At 39.7% G+C, this 12,139-nt stretch overlaps 1 protein-coding gene across 6 annotated transcripts in view; it reads right to left on the bottom strand.

The window, feature by feature from the left end:
• HADHB (hydroxyacyl-CoA dehydrogenase trifunctional multienzyme complex subunit beta) overlaps window positions 1-12,139 on the bottom strand; it is a 37,672-nt gene that overhangs the window by 24,069 nt on the left and 1,464 nt on the right. For 3 of the 6 annotated variants that reach the window (XM_035000732.1, XM_035000733.1, XM_035000734.1), the window contains exons 2-3: window positions 5,943-6,017; window positions 5,792-5,836 (exon numbers count right to left, since the gene is read on the bottom strand). In XM_035000732.1, coding sequence (XP_034856623.1) covers window positions 5,792-5,836; window positions 5,943-6,009 — 112 coding nt within the window. In that variant the 5' untranslated portion in view covers window positions 6,010-6,017. Of the gene's footprint in view, window positions 1-5,791; window positions 5,837-5,942; window positions 6,018-8,078; window positions 8,098-10,607; window positions 10,625-10,818; window positions 10,839-12,139 lie in introns of those variants that run through there. The other 3 variants (XM_035000731.1, XM_035000736.1, XM_035000735.1) reach the window with 3 other exon arrangements.

The following is a 12,139-nucleotide window of genomic DNA, read 5'->3' as shown; positions in this document are numbered from 1 at the left end:
GGTCAATTAATCTATGACAACAGAGGCAAGAATATACAACGGGGAAAAACAGTCTCTTCAACAAATGGTGCTGGGAAAACTGGACAGTTACATGTAAAAGAATGAAACTGGACCACTTTCTTCCAGCATACACAAAAATAAACTCAAAATGGGTTGTAAGATCTAAATGTGAGACCTGAAACCATAAAGCTCCTAGAAGATAGCACAGGCAGTCACTTCTCTAACATTAGCTATACCAGTATCTTTCTAGATATGCCTCCCGAGGCAAGGGAAACAAAAGCAAAAAGATATGCCTCCCGAGGCAAGGGAAACAAAAGCAAAAATAAACTAATGGGGCTACATCAAAATAAAAAGCTTTTACACAGCAAAGGAAACCATCAACAAAACAACAAGGCAGAGGCTTGGCTTTAGCTCAGGTCATGATCTTGGGGTCGTGAGATTGAGCCCAACGTCAGGCTCCTCCCGTTCAGTGTGGAGTCTGCTTCAGATTCTCTCTCCCTCTCCCTTTGCCCCTTCCCTCTATTTGCACTCTCTCTCAAAAAAAAAAAAAAAAAAAATGCAAAATATATAAAGAACTTATACAACTCAACACCAAAAAAACCCCCAAATAATCTGATTAAAAATGGGCAGAGAACCTGAACAGACATTTTTCCAAAGAAGACATACAAATGGCCAACAGACACATGAAGAGATGCTTAACACCACTAATCAACAGGCAAATGCAAATCAAAACTACAATGTGATTTCACCTTATACCTATAATGGCTAAAATAAAAAAGATAAGAAATAGTAAGTATTGACAAGGATGTGGAGAAAAAGGAGCCTTTATGCACTGTTGGGGGAAATGCAAATTGGTGCAGCCACTGTGGAAGACAGTATGGAGGTTCCTCAAAAAATTAAAAACAGAAAATACCATAACCAGGGTGCCTGGGTGGCTCAGTCGTTAAGCGTCTGCCTTTGGCTCAGGTCATGATCCCAGGGTCCTGGGATCAAGTCCCACATCGGGCTCCCAGCTCGCCAGGAGGCCTGCTTCTCCCTCTCCCACTCCCCCTGCTTGTGTTCCTGCTCTCGCGATCTCTCTGTCAAATAAATAAATAAAATCTTAAAAAAAAAAAGAAAATACCATAACGATCTAGTAATTCCACTACTGGATATTTACCCAAAGAATATGAAAACACTAATTCAAATAGATAACATGCACCCCTATGTTTATTGTAGCAGTATTTACAATAGCCAAGATATGGAAGCAACCCAAGTGCCCACCCATAGATGACTGGAGAAGATGTGTATACACACACATACACACACGCATGCACACATACACACAATGGAGTATAAAAAAAAAATGAGATCTTGGCATCTGCAACATGGATGAACCTAGACGGTATAATGCTAAGTGAAATAAGTCAGAGAAAGACAAATACCATGTGATTTCACTCATATGTGGAATTTAAGAAACAAAACAAATGAACAACGAAAAAAAGACAAGAAAACCCAGACTCTTAAATAAAGAGAACAAACTAGTGGTTGCCAGAGAGATGTGGGGCGGGGTGAAACAGATGAAGTGTTAATTAAGCGCACCCGTATCTTGATGAGCACTCAGTAATGTACAGAACTGTTGAATCATTACATTGTACATCTGAAACTAATAACACTGTGTGTTAATTATACTTCAATAAAAAGAGAGCAACCTTTCTCTGATTTTTTAATAAAAAAAACATGAATATATGCTTGTGGCAAAAAAAATACTAAAATATGGAGAGTAAAAACTAAAGTTCTCTCTTGATGTCCTCCCCTGCCATATTATTTCCTTTGGGTTAGACACTGTTAATTTGGTGTATATTACTTTCAAACTTTTTTTCTTTTAATGGATGTACACGCATATACTTACGTATACTTTTCTGACCTTACCACGCTTACTAATATCATAAAGAATTATTTATGATAAATATCCCCAATCGACTTGAAGAAAGTAATAGTCAAAGGTAGGAGTCATGATAAAATGGGGTACAAAGATTTCCCTGGCAGCTGTAATGGAGATGTTCTGGTGAAGGACATAAAGGCACAGGGGGATAAGCAAGGAGGCTGTGGCAAACCCAAGCATGTGGTGCTAAAAGCCAGGATAAAGGTAGCATCTATGTGTGAATGGAAAGGAACGGACCAATACAAGGGATTTTATAAAGGAAGACGAGGTATCCTGGTAACCAATCAGATATGGAAAGAAAGAAAAACAGGATTATAAAGGAAGCTTTAGAGCTTAAGAAAACCTAACCATTCTACACAGAGTAAGAACTAGTTTGGGAAGAAAGAGGACTTCACTTACAAACATCTAACTTTGAAGTGACAGAGAGATACCCAGGTAGATATGTCCATTCGACAGGTAAAGCTCTGAAGAGAAGTGAGGTACAGACAGGAGAGCCAGGAGATATTTGCAGTTTAGAATGAAGAAGAAAAACAGAGACAGATTTTATAGTGCCTGCTCACCCATTACCCCCACTAAAGGCAGCTGCCCTGCTCAGAGTCCCTGCCAAAGGGGCAGCCACAGGCACCGTGTCCCTAAGCCCACAGCAAAGCTAATTAGATTCCAGGTACGTACTGGACCACAAAAGTCAATCCATAGAATGGCCAACCAGTAACTCATGTCATCTACCTGTAAGCGATACGCTATGCCAGTGAGATTCTCTCTCTTAGGAATCTACACAAAGAAGCATAAAGAAAAACGCTAATTAGTTGAAGCTGAAAGGATGCCATGAGGAAAAACCAGGGTACTGGTAAACTGAGGTTACTTGTAAGCCAGTTATGGGGCAGCAAAAAGCTTGAGTGTGCAAAGAAGCCAGCAGGAAGGGTGGAGGATATAAAGAGAGAAGTCGCAAAGCCAGGAAAGCGACAGACTATCAGCCCACGAGAAAGACAGAGTAGCCAGCCCCTAGGGCTGCTTGGTTCCTAACGCCTCCCCAGCTGCAGTACACTCTGGCCCTCTTATCCTTCACGTGAGCGGGTTCACTGCTCACAATTCAAGACACTTGGCTTTAATTCAGGGGGCAGAGAGAAGATGTAGGACAGGAGGTAAACCTGAGAGGAGAGAACAGTGCATGACAGCAAAAGTAGGAGGGTATCAAGGAGCACAAGATGGTCAAATGCTTCAATCCTCACAGAGAATGAGGACTGCAAAGAGGCCACTGAATTAAAAGATTCTGCAGATTACTCGTGACTGACCTTGGAGGGAATAAAGCAGTAAGGGGAAGTCAGATGACATGCCATCATGTCATTCCACTGACCTCATTTCCCTTTTATACACTTACAGATAAAATTCAAATTCCTGACTCTTCTAATGAATTCCCTGCTTACTAGGCTCCACCTTAACCATCCCAAAGAATTTCCCCCTTCTCAACATGTAATAAGATGAGCAAGCTCCCAGCCCCTCACACTGGTCATTTGCTCATTTCAACGTCGCTGCCTTTTTCACGTACCCTCTCATCTGAGTGGCCTCTTCTGTCCATCTAATTCTTACTCATCCTGCAAGGCCTAGTTCACATTCCACCTCCTAGTAAAGCCTTCTCTGATAACTACGGTTACCTGTAGTTCCTGCCTCTGAACTTCTGTGGCAACCCCTGGGGCAAAAACAGGCTAAACAATTTAGCATATTATAAAGTAATTAAACTAATGCTACAAGCCACATTTAAAAATAATATTCGTTATTCATTATGTACTGAACAGTCACCCAAAGGACTCTCATTCTGTTTCTTGTGCACACTGGCTCCTACCCACATCAGAATTTTCTCAAAGGCTCCTTTTTATGTATTCCACAGCATATGGGCACACAATAACAATATATTATAAGAATCTGAGTTGGGAGTTAAAATATCTGGGTTCTAGTCCCTGCCCCGCCAAAACTTTATTATTTGCTGGACTAGATGACCTCCTCCCAACTCCAAAACCTAGGATTCTATGGCTGATATACATTCTGTATTTTACACATACAATTAGGGTAAAAGCAGATAAAATATGTGTCATGTATTATCCCTGTGTGTGTGTGTGTAGACATAGATACGTAACAAATAGAGATATAACCACTGAATCAGTCAAAATTTTCATCAGACACTTAAGTCCATCTAAAGACTGAAACATCAATAAATTCTGTATCCCTCTATTCTAAATCCTTTATCCTAAGAGTTCTGTCAAGCACGGACATTCACATGAGCTTCAAGAGAAATATGTTATAAAATTACTGCAACCTAAAACCTGTTCAGCATAAGCCTACTCCCTCCCCACCAATCAGTTGGTCACATTCCTTTGTCTTATCATGTGCTTTCTTGTACACGATCTTCAGCAGGACCAACACAAATCACTGTTAGACACCAGGGATATAAAAAGGCTCCAGTCTCACAAGGGCTTGCAATATAGTTGAGGAGACAGAAACAGAAAAACAGTTAAAGAACGGTATAAAGGAAAATGCTCTAAGTGGCCAGATAAATGCTTTCCCTCTGTTGGTATTCAGTTTGACCTCCCAGTTGTCAAGATTCGGGTCCATTTGTGTGACTGCAAAGCAAAAGCACGCAGGCAAACATTTGATTTAGGGAAAAGGTAAATGAGACAAAAAGGAATTATTCTTCATGAAGCTAAGACAAATCCATTTTCTAGCTAGAATTTAGAGGCCAGAAGAAATATAATTGTTACATGACAACATGAAACTAAGCTAGGTGGGATTAGGCAATAGACCTCTGACAATATACTATATGTAAAATATAAAAATATTATCTTACACTCATATTGGGCTTAGTTTTCAAAGTACTTTGAGATATCTTCATAACTTGAGGCTAACAAGCCTAGAATTATTATTCTTTTTTAGACAAAGAAATTAAAGCACAGGGAAGTAAAGTGACCAATTTAAGGCCACAGCGCCCAGAAAGAGACAGAACTGGGAACAGAGTAGAGGTCTTCTGAATTCTGGTAAAGTGCTTTTCTATCAAACTATTGTCCAAGTAGAAATACCATAATAAAACCAAAATCATAAATCATATGTCACTTGAGGACTCGAGCAAAGAGAATAATGGTATGAACATGTCAGAGTGTTTTAAGCTCTGGCCAGTGAAGATACATATCTACACTGGGTTTACCAAGGGTCGGTATTACCATATAAAATCAATGCATTTCCCTAATTTTTCATTTCATATTGACTAAATAACATTTTTATTTTTTCTAAAGATTTTATTCATTTATTTGAGAGAGAGAGAGCAAGCGAGCATGAGCAGGGGGTACGGCGCAGGGAGAGGGAGAAGCAGACTCCTCGCTGAGCAGAGAGCCCGACATGGGGCTCAATCCCAGGACCCCAGGATCATGACCTGAGCCGAAGGCAGACGCTTAACTGACTGAGCCACCCAGGCGTTCCCAACAACATTCTTTTATTTACTAGTTCCCCAGTCACCCACGTTTCAGGAATGGGTCCTCTTGTATATGTTCATCAACAGAGAAGCCTATCAGTAATTGCAAATTAAAAATCTGACTTTGCCTCAAGAATGTCTGTATGGTCATCATCTCCTGGCCTGACAGCTGAGTAAACTGACCAGCAGGGTTCATGGACCCGCCATGATTCCAGCAGCAGCCTCCTGTCAACCCTACACCATGCAACATCATGACTGGTTAGCCCTATATTGTTTTAATTTGAATAGTGATGTTCCTGTTGCTCATAAAAAAGGAAGACTTTGCAAATTAGTCTTGGTTTTTATTCAGAATTCACAGATCTAGAATCTAACATTTAAGCCAGAAATGTTTATTTTATAAATTACTGTACCTGGGGCAGCTCGTAGCTGGGAGGAACAGCTCAGAGGTCTTACAGCTAGAAGATAAAATAAGTTGTTTACAAAAAGCAGTACAATTCAATGCCTGTGTAAGATGCTTATAAATCTAAATCTCATCTTAAAAAAACAAGAAATTAAACTTACAAAATCGGAGGGCCCATTTTGATGTATTGGGGAGATTTTTAAATGTGTAAGTCAAGATGGAAGTCATTCTGAAATCTGAAAAGAGAACAAAAATATATCCTGGGTTATGTGAACAATTTGTGGCTTAATAGTCTATGATCTCTGATAATCTTATCCATGGTAACTATAAAGTACTATAAAATTTAATGTATTACCAACTATCCTTCCTCTAAAAATATTCTCATAGCTACACTGACATGTCTTTCATAGCGTGCAAATGACAATTTTAAGCATTATCATTACACTCTTTGTAAGAGATGAGAAAACTGAAGCCTACAGGGATTGAGTGACTTGCCCAAAGAGCCACAGCTAATAAGAGGCAGAACTGGGATCTGAAGCCAGGCAGTCTAGCTCCAGAGTTTATGTCCTTCTCCAGGGCCAAAGGAGTAGAGAGGTTGCTGGACATGACCATGAAGCCAACAATGTTAATTTGCTGACTTTGAAAGCTGTATTGTGATTAGTGCACTATTCAGGGGTGGTGTAGTGTCCTGTTAGCAACTTACTTCCAAATGCTCTAAGAAAAAAGTTTGTGCATTGCACTTGCTACTTTTTTTTTAAAGATTTTATTTATTTAAGAGAGAGTGTGAGCTGGAGGGAGAGCGAGTGGGAGAGAGAATCTGAAACAGACTCTGCACTGAACAAAGAGCCTGATGGGGGGCTCAATCTCACAATCCCAAGATCATGACCTGAGCTGAAACCAAGAGTTGGCTGCTTAACTGATTGAGCCACCCAGGCTCCCCTCACTTGCTACTTTTTAATAAGTTTGCTACAGTTTCAAAATAATTTAAAACATATTAAAACCCTACATATTAAAAAATATTTAAAAAATATTAGCTGCTCCCCTAAATTCTTAAAAAATGAATTCCTACAAATCAGTAAGAAAAAAAACGGGCAAAGGACATGAACACACCATTCATAGAAATGGAAATAACATATGGCTCTTAGATATATGAAAAGAAGTTCAAACTCATTCCTAAAAGAAATGCAAATAGAAACCACCAGAGAGATACAATATTTGACCTGTGACACTGGCAAAGACTGGAAGGTTTGACTTACTCTGTGTGCTAAGAGTATGCACAAAGATACTGCTGCTGAGAGGCCAACCTGGGGCAATCCCTACGGAGGGCAATTTGCCAATTAACTGTGAAACCTGTAACTGCATTGATCCAGCAATTCCACTTCTACTTCCAGGACGTTACTAATGCACATGGGACATGCATGTCACCACTGTTTATAATAGTAAAATACCAGAAGAACAAAAAATAGGGAATTGATTAAGTAAACCACACTACAACCACCCAAAGAAGTATTATGCAGCTATGAAAGATAAGGAAATGGTTATATACCAACATGGAACCACTGTTAACCTGTATGAAGTGAAAAAAGCTCGGTGTAAAATAGTATACAGCTACCACTGTTCATGTCAAAAAGAGGAAAAATAATATATATATTTCCTTGTATCTATATAAAATATCCCTGAGGTAGAAATAAGACATTAAAAAGGAAGGAAACTGAGTAACTAGAGGACAGGGTGTAAGGAAGACTGGTCATTGTTCATCTTTTATGATTTCTCAATTTTGAAATATGTTTAAACTTAAAAAAAAAAAAAGGTAAGAATAAGCTCGTGAAATTTGCCTATGAAGGCGGTGGTAGCCAGCCTCCAAGATGGCTCCCAAAAATCTCCACCTTTATTTATTTATACCCTTGTATAGTCACCCCCAACAATGTACCACAGTTGGTCTGTGCAAACAAAAGAATAGGGGCCCCTGGGTGGCTCAGTTGGTTAAGCGTCTGCCTTCGGCTCAGGTCATGGTCTCAGGGTCCTGGGATCGAGCCCCACGTTGGGCTCCCTGCTCAGCGGGGAGTCTGCTTTTCCCTCTCACTCTCCCTCTGTGCGCTCTCTCTCTTCTCACTCAAATAAATAAATAAAATCTTTAAAAAAAAAAAAAAGAATATATCAGAAGTGACAGTATGTCACTTCTGAGATTAAGGTATAAGGAATACTGCAGCTTTGCTCTTGTTCTTTCTCTCCAATCACGCACTCATTCTGGGGGAAGCCAGCTGGCACATCTTGAACAGCCCTATGAAGTGACTCACGTGGTGAGGAACTGCCACCTCCTGCTAACAGTCACCTGAGCTTGGAAGTGGATCCTCAAGCACGGGCAAGGTCTCAGATGACGACTGCCCTGGCCAACATTCTGACTGCAACCTTATGAGAAATAAAGTCAGAACAACCCAGCTAAGTCACCCCCAGAAGCTGTATGAGATAAATTTTTATTGTTTTGATCTGCTAAATTTTGGGGTAATCTGTTACACAAATATAATAGATAATATAAAAGCCTTAAAAATATAAAAATATAGGGGCGCCTGGGTGGCTCAGTTGGTTGGGCGTTTGCTTTCAGTTCAGGTCGTGATCTCAGGGTCATGGGATCAAGCTCCACCTCAGCTCTCTGCTCAGCAGGGAGTTCCTTCTCCCTCTCACTCTCTCCCAAATAAATGAATGGAATCTTAAAAAAAAAAAAAATAGATAATATAAAAGCCTTAACTTCTCTTGGGTCTTTATAGACTAAAAAGAGGATGCCCTATGACTTCAAAAAAAAAAAAAATCACATTTTTCCAAATATGTGGTTTGAAAAGAGAAGAAGGAATCCAAACTCTAGGCTCACCGGCCTAGGGATATTCAAAAGACTCTAGCCAGGGAGACACAAACAGGCCCATGAGATAAGCACCCCTGTTTGCAGAAGCTACACATGCCACACCAGTCTTAGATACAAATTCCCTTAAGTAAGGGAGCTTGGGTGGCATAGTCTGTTAAGCGTCTGACTCTTGGTTTCGGCTCCAGTCATGATCTCAGGGTCCTGAGACAGAGCCCAATGGGCTCCACGCTCAGGGTGGAGTCTGCTTAGGACTCTCTCTCTGCCCCTTCCACTGTCCCTCTCTCTAAAATAAATAAATCTTGGGCGCCTGGGTGGCTCAGTTGGTTAAGCGACTGCCTTCGGCTCAGGTCATGATCCCGGAGTCCCTGGATCGAGTCCCGCATCGGGCTCCCTGCTCGGCAGGGAGTCTGCTTCTCTCTCTGACCCTCCCCCCTCTCATGTGCTTGCTCTCTCTCATTCTGTCTCAAATAAATAAATAAAATCTTTAAAAAATCAATCAATCAATCAATCTTAAAAAAAAATTCTCTCCCTCTGTCTCAAAAAAAAGATAACATTTCAAATAAGCGGGGAAAAAGATGAATTTTTCACTGAATTTGTTGGGGAAATGGCTAATCATCCGGAAAAAACTTTAGGTCCATAACTCATACAGGTACAAATCAATTCCAGATGTGATTAATCTAATTTCATATATATATAGATTCAGAGAAAATATTTGTAATGCATAAAACAGACAAAGGATTAATATCCATAACCCATAAAGAACTATTACAAATTATAGACAAAAGAGAATCTATAATGGAATCTGTGGTTTTCACCCAAATATCCATTTGACTCCATTACGCAATTGCCATATGTAGTTTACAGGGGGTTGAATCCAGCCCAACTCCAGGGTTTAAACCAATCAGAATAATTTCATTCTCTTTGCCTAGATCATTGGTTCAGGTAACCAAGGCCTAAAACAATGGTGCATGGTACTGACTTGATTTAGGGATAATAATTTAGTCAGTCTTACATTCCAGTCAGTATTCTGCCTGGAATTCTGGAACATCAATCTTTCCTTCTGAGGCCTGGCACAGCTACCACAGTTTGCAAACATGAAAAAAGCTAGTCTAAGCACAGAGCTGATTGATCCCAAAAGAGGACAGAGCCGAGAATTTCTGGAAAAGGAAACTGAGCCCTAACTGAATCATATCCGAAACCCATCCTCCCTTTGTGCTTTCCAGTTGTTAGACAATAAACCCCTTGAATAAGACAATTTGAGTTGAATTTTGTTATTTGCAGCTGAAAGGTTCCTGACTGATACATGACTAAAGGAAAAAAAGCAAAAGAGCAATTCACAGAAATAAAAATGTCAAACAAAATATTAAATGTTCAACCTAACAATAAAAACATTTTTTCGGGGCGCCTGGGTGGCTCAGTCGGTTAAGCGGCTGTCTTCGGCTCAGGTCATGATCCCAGGATCCTGGGATCGAGCCCCGCATCGGGTTCCCTGCTCAGCGGGAAGCCTGCTTCTCCCTCTCCCTCTGCCACTCCCTCTGCTTGTGCTCTTCTGTCTATCTCTCTGTCAAATAAATAAAATCTTTAAAAAAGAAAAAAAAATTTTTTTTTCAATTAAAACAAGGGATCATTGTGGGGTTGTAAAATTGGCAAAAAATTAACATTGTTAACACATAATTCTAGTAAGAATGGATTTAGGCACTTCCATATACACTTGATAAAAGCATAAACTGCTAAGGTTTTGGAAGGCAATTTTTAATTATCTAACAAAATTTAAATTGTGAATTTCTGAGCCCAATAATTCCTATAATTGTTCTTTAACCTATAGAAATACTCAAGATGTATGTGTAGCATACATAGATCTCTGGCCTACAGAAATATTCAAGATGTTCATTGTAGCACACTGGACACTGGAACTAATCTAAATGACCATCAGTAGGAAATAGTTAAAAAAATTATAGTACAAACATACCATGGGGGCGCCTGGGTGGCTCAGTTGGTTAAGCGACTGCCTTCGGCTCAGGTCATGATCCTGGAGTCCCTGGATCGAGTCCCGCATCGGGCTCCCTGCTCAACAGGGAGTCTGCTTCTCCCTCTGACCCTCCCCCCCTCTCATGTGCTCTCTCTCATTCTCTCTCTCTCAAATAAATTTAAAAAATCTTTAAAAAAAAAAAAAAACATACCATGGAACACTGTGCAGCAGCTTGGAAAGAAAAATAAAAAACATGATATACATGTATATACTAACATAGAAAGATGTCCACAATATATATTAAATGAAAAAACAAACTGCAGAACAATATGTACAGTAAGACACCATTTTTATGACAGAAGAAAAACAAAGTCCGTAAAGCTAAGAGTCTATATACGGAAGGAATAAAGAGGAGCTTTCATTTTATATTCTTCTATCTTCTCAAAAAAATTTTGTAGATTTTATTTATTTGACAGAGAGAGACAGAGAGAGAGAGGGAACACAAGCAAGCCTCCCACTGAGCAAGGAGCCCAACGCGGGGCTCAATCCCAGGACCTCGGGATTATAACCTGAGCCGAAGGCAGATGCTTAACTGCTGAGCCACCCAGGCGCCCCGAACATTTTACTTTTCATGTACAGTATAATTCTAGTTTCATTTAAAATCTACATATATTAATATTTAAATATATAAAAATATACAAGTGCATAAAAAATGTCCAGAAAAATACATAGCAAAATGTTTTGGTTTATGTTTTTTTTAAGCAAAATGTTAATAGTAGTTATCTCTGGGTGGTGGAACTACAGGTGTATTTATTTTCTCTGTAGTTTCTGAAAAATAATATTATTAGTTCAATAATTGATTAAAAATACGTTTCAAAAGACTAAGCAAACTACCCTATGGAAGAGTTGACCTTTATTGTCATTTGTTCTAAGCTTTAGGAAATAGACCTTTTTGACTCAAGGATTTGAGAAGCATGGAAACTGGAGCAGAGTAAGCTGGAGTTGGCTGTGGAACTATGAAAAGATGCATAAAGTTGCAGGCACCTGGGAGTAAGGGAAAGGAAGAAGGTGCTAGGCAAGTAATGAAAGCAAAATGGGGCGGGGGGGGCACCTGGGTGGCTCAGTTAAGCGTCTGCCTTAGGCTCAGGTCATGATCCCAGGAGCTCCCCATGGAGACTGCTTTCTCCCTCTCCCTCTGCCCCCACGTTCACGTTCTCTCTCTCATAAAATCTTAAAAAAAAAAAAAAGCAAAATGGAGTGGCTTAACAGCTCACTGTTAACACTATCATTAAGACACAATATAATGAAAGGGCACAGAGTCTAAAACCAGACTGTCTAAATCCAAATCCTGACTCCACCCTAGTTTTCTGACCTTAAGCAAGTTACTTAATCTTTTTGTCTTAGAGTAAGATGTAGATAATTCATCTGTAAAATGTAGATAATCCCAGTACCTACCTCATATATGGGGTTGCTGTGAGGAGTAACTAAATTAATACACACAAAGCACTTAGAACAGTGCCTGATACATAGCA

The sequence above is a fragment of the Mirounga leonina genome, unplaced genomic scaffold (assembly GCF_011800145.1).
Source record: "Mirounga leonina isolate KUSES-001 unplaced genomic scaffold, KU_Mleo_1.0 Mir_125, whole genome shotgun sequence".
Classification (NCBI taxonomy): domain Eukaryota; kingdom Metazoa; phylum Chordata; class Mammalia; order Carnivora; family Phocidae; genus Mirounga; species Mirounga leonina.
This window is presented reverse-complemented; position numbering and strand designations above follow the sequence as displayed.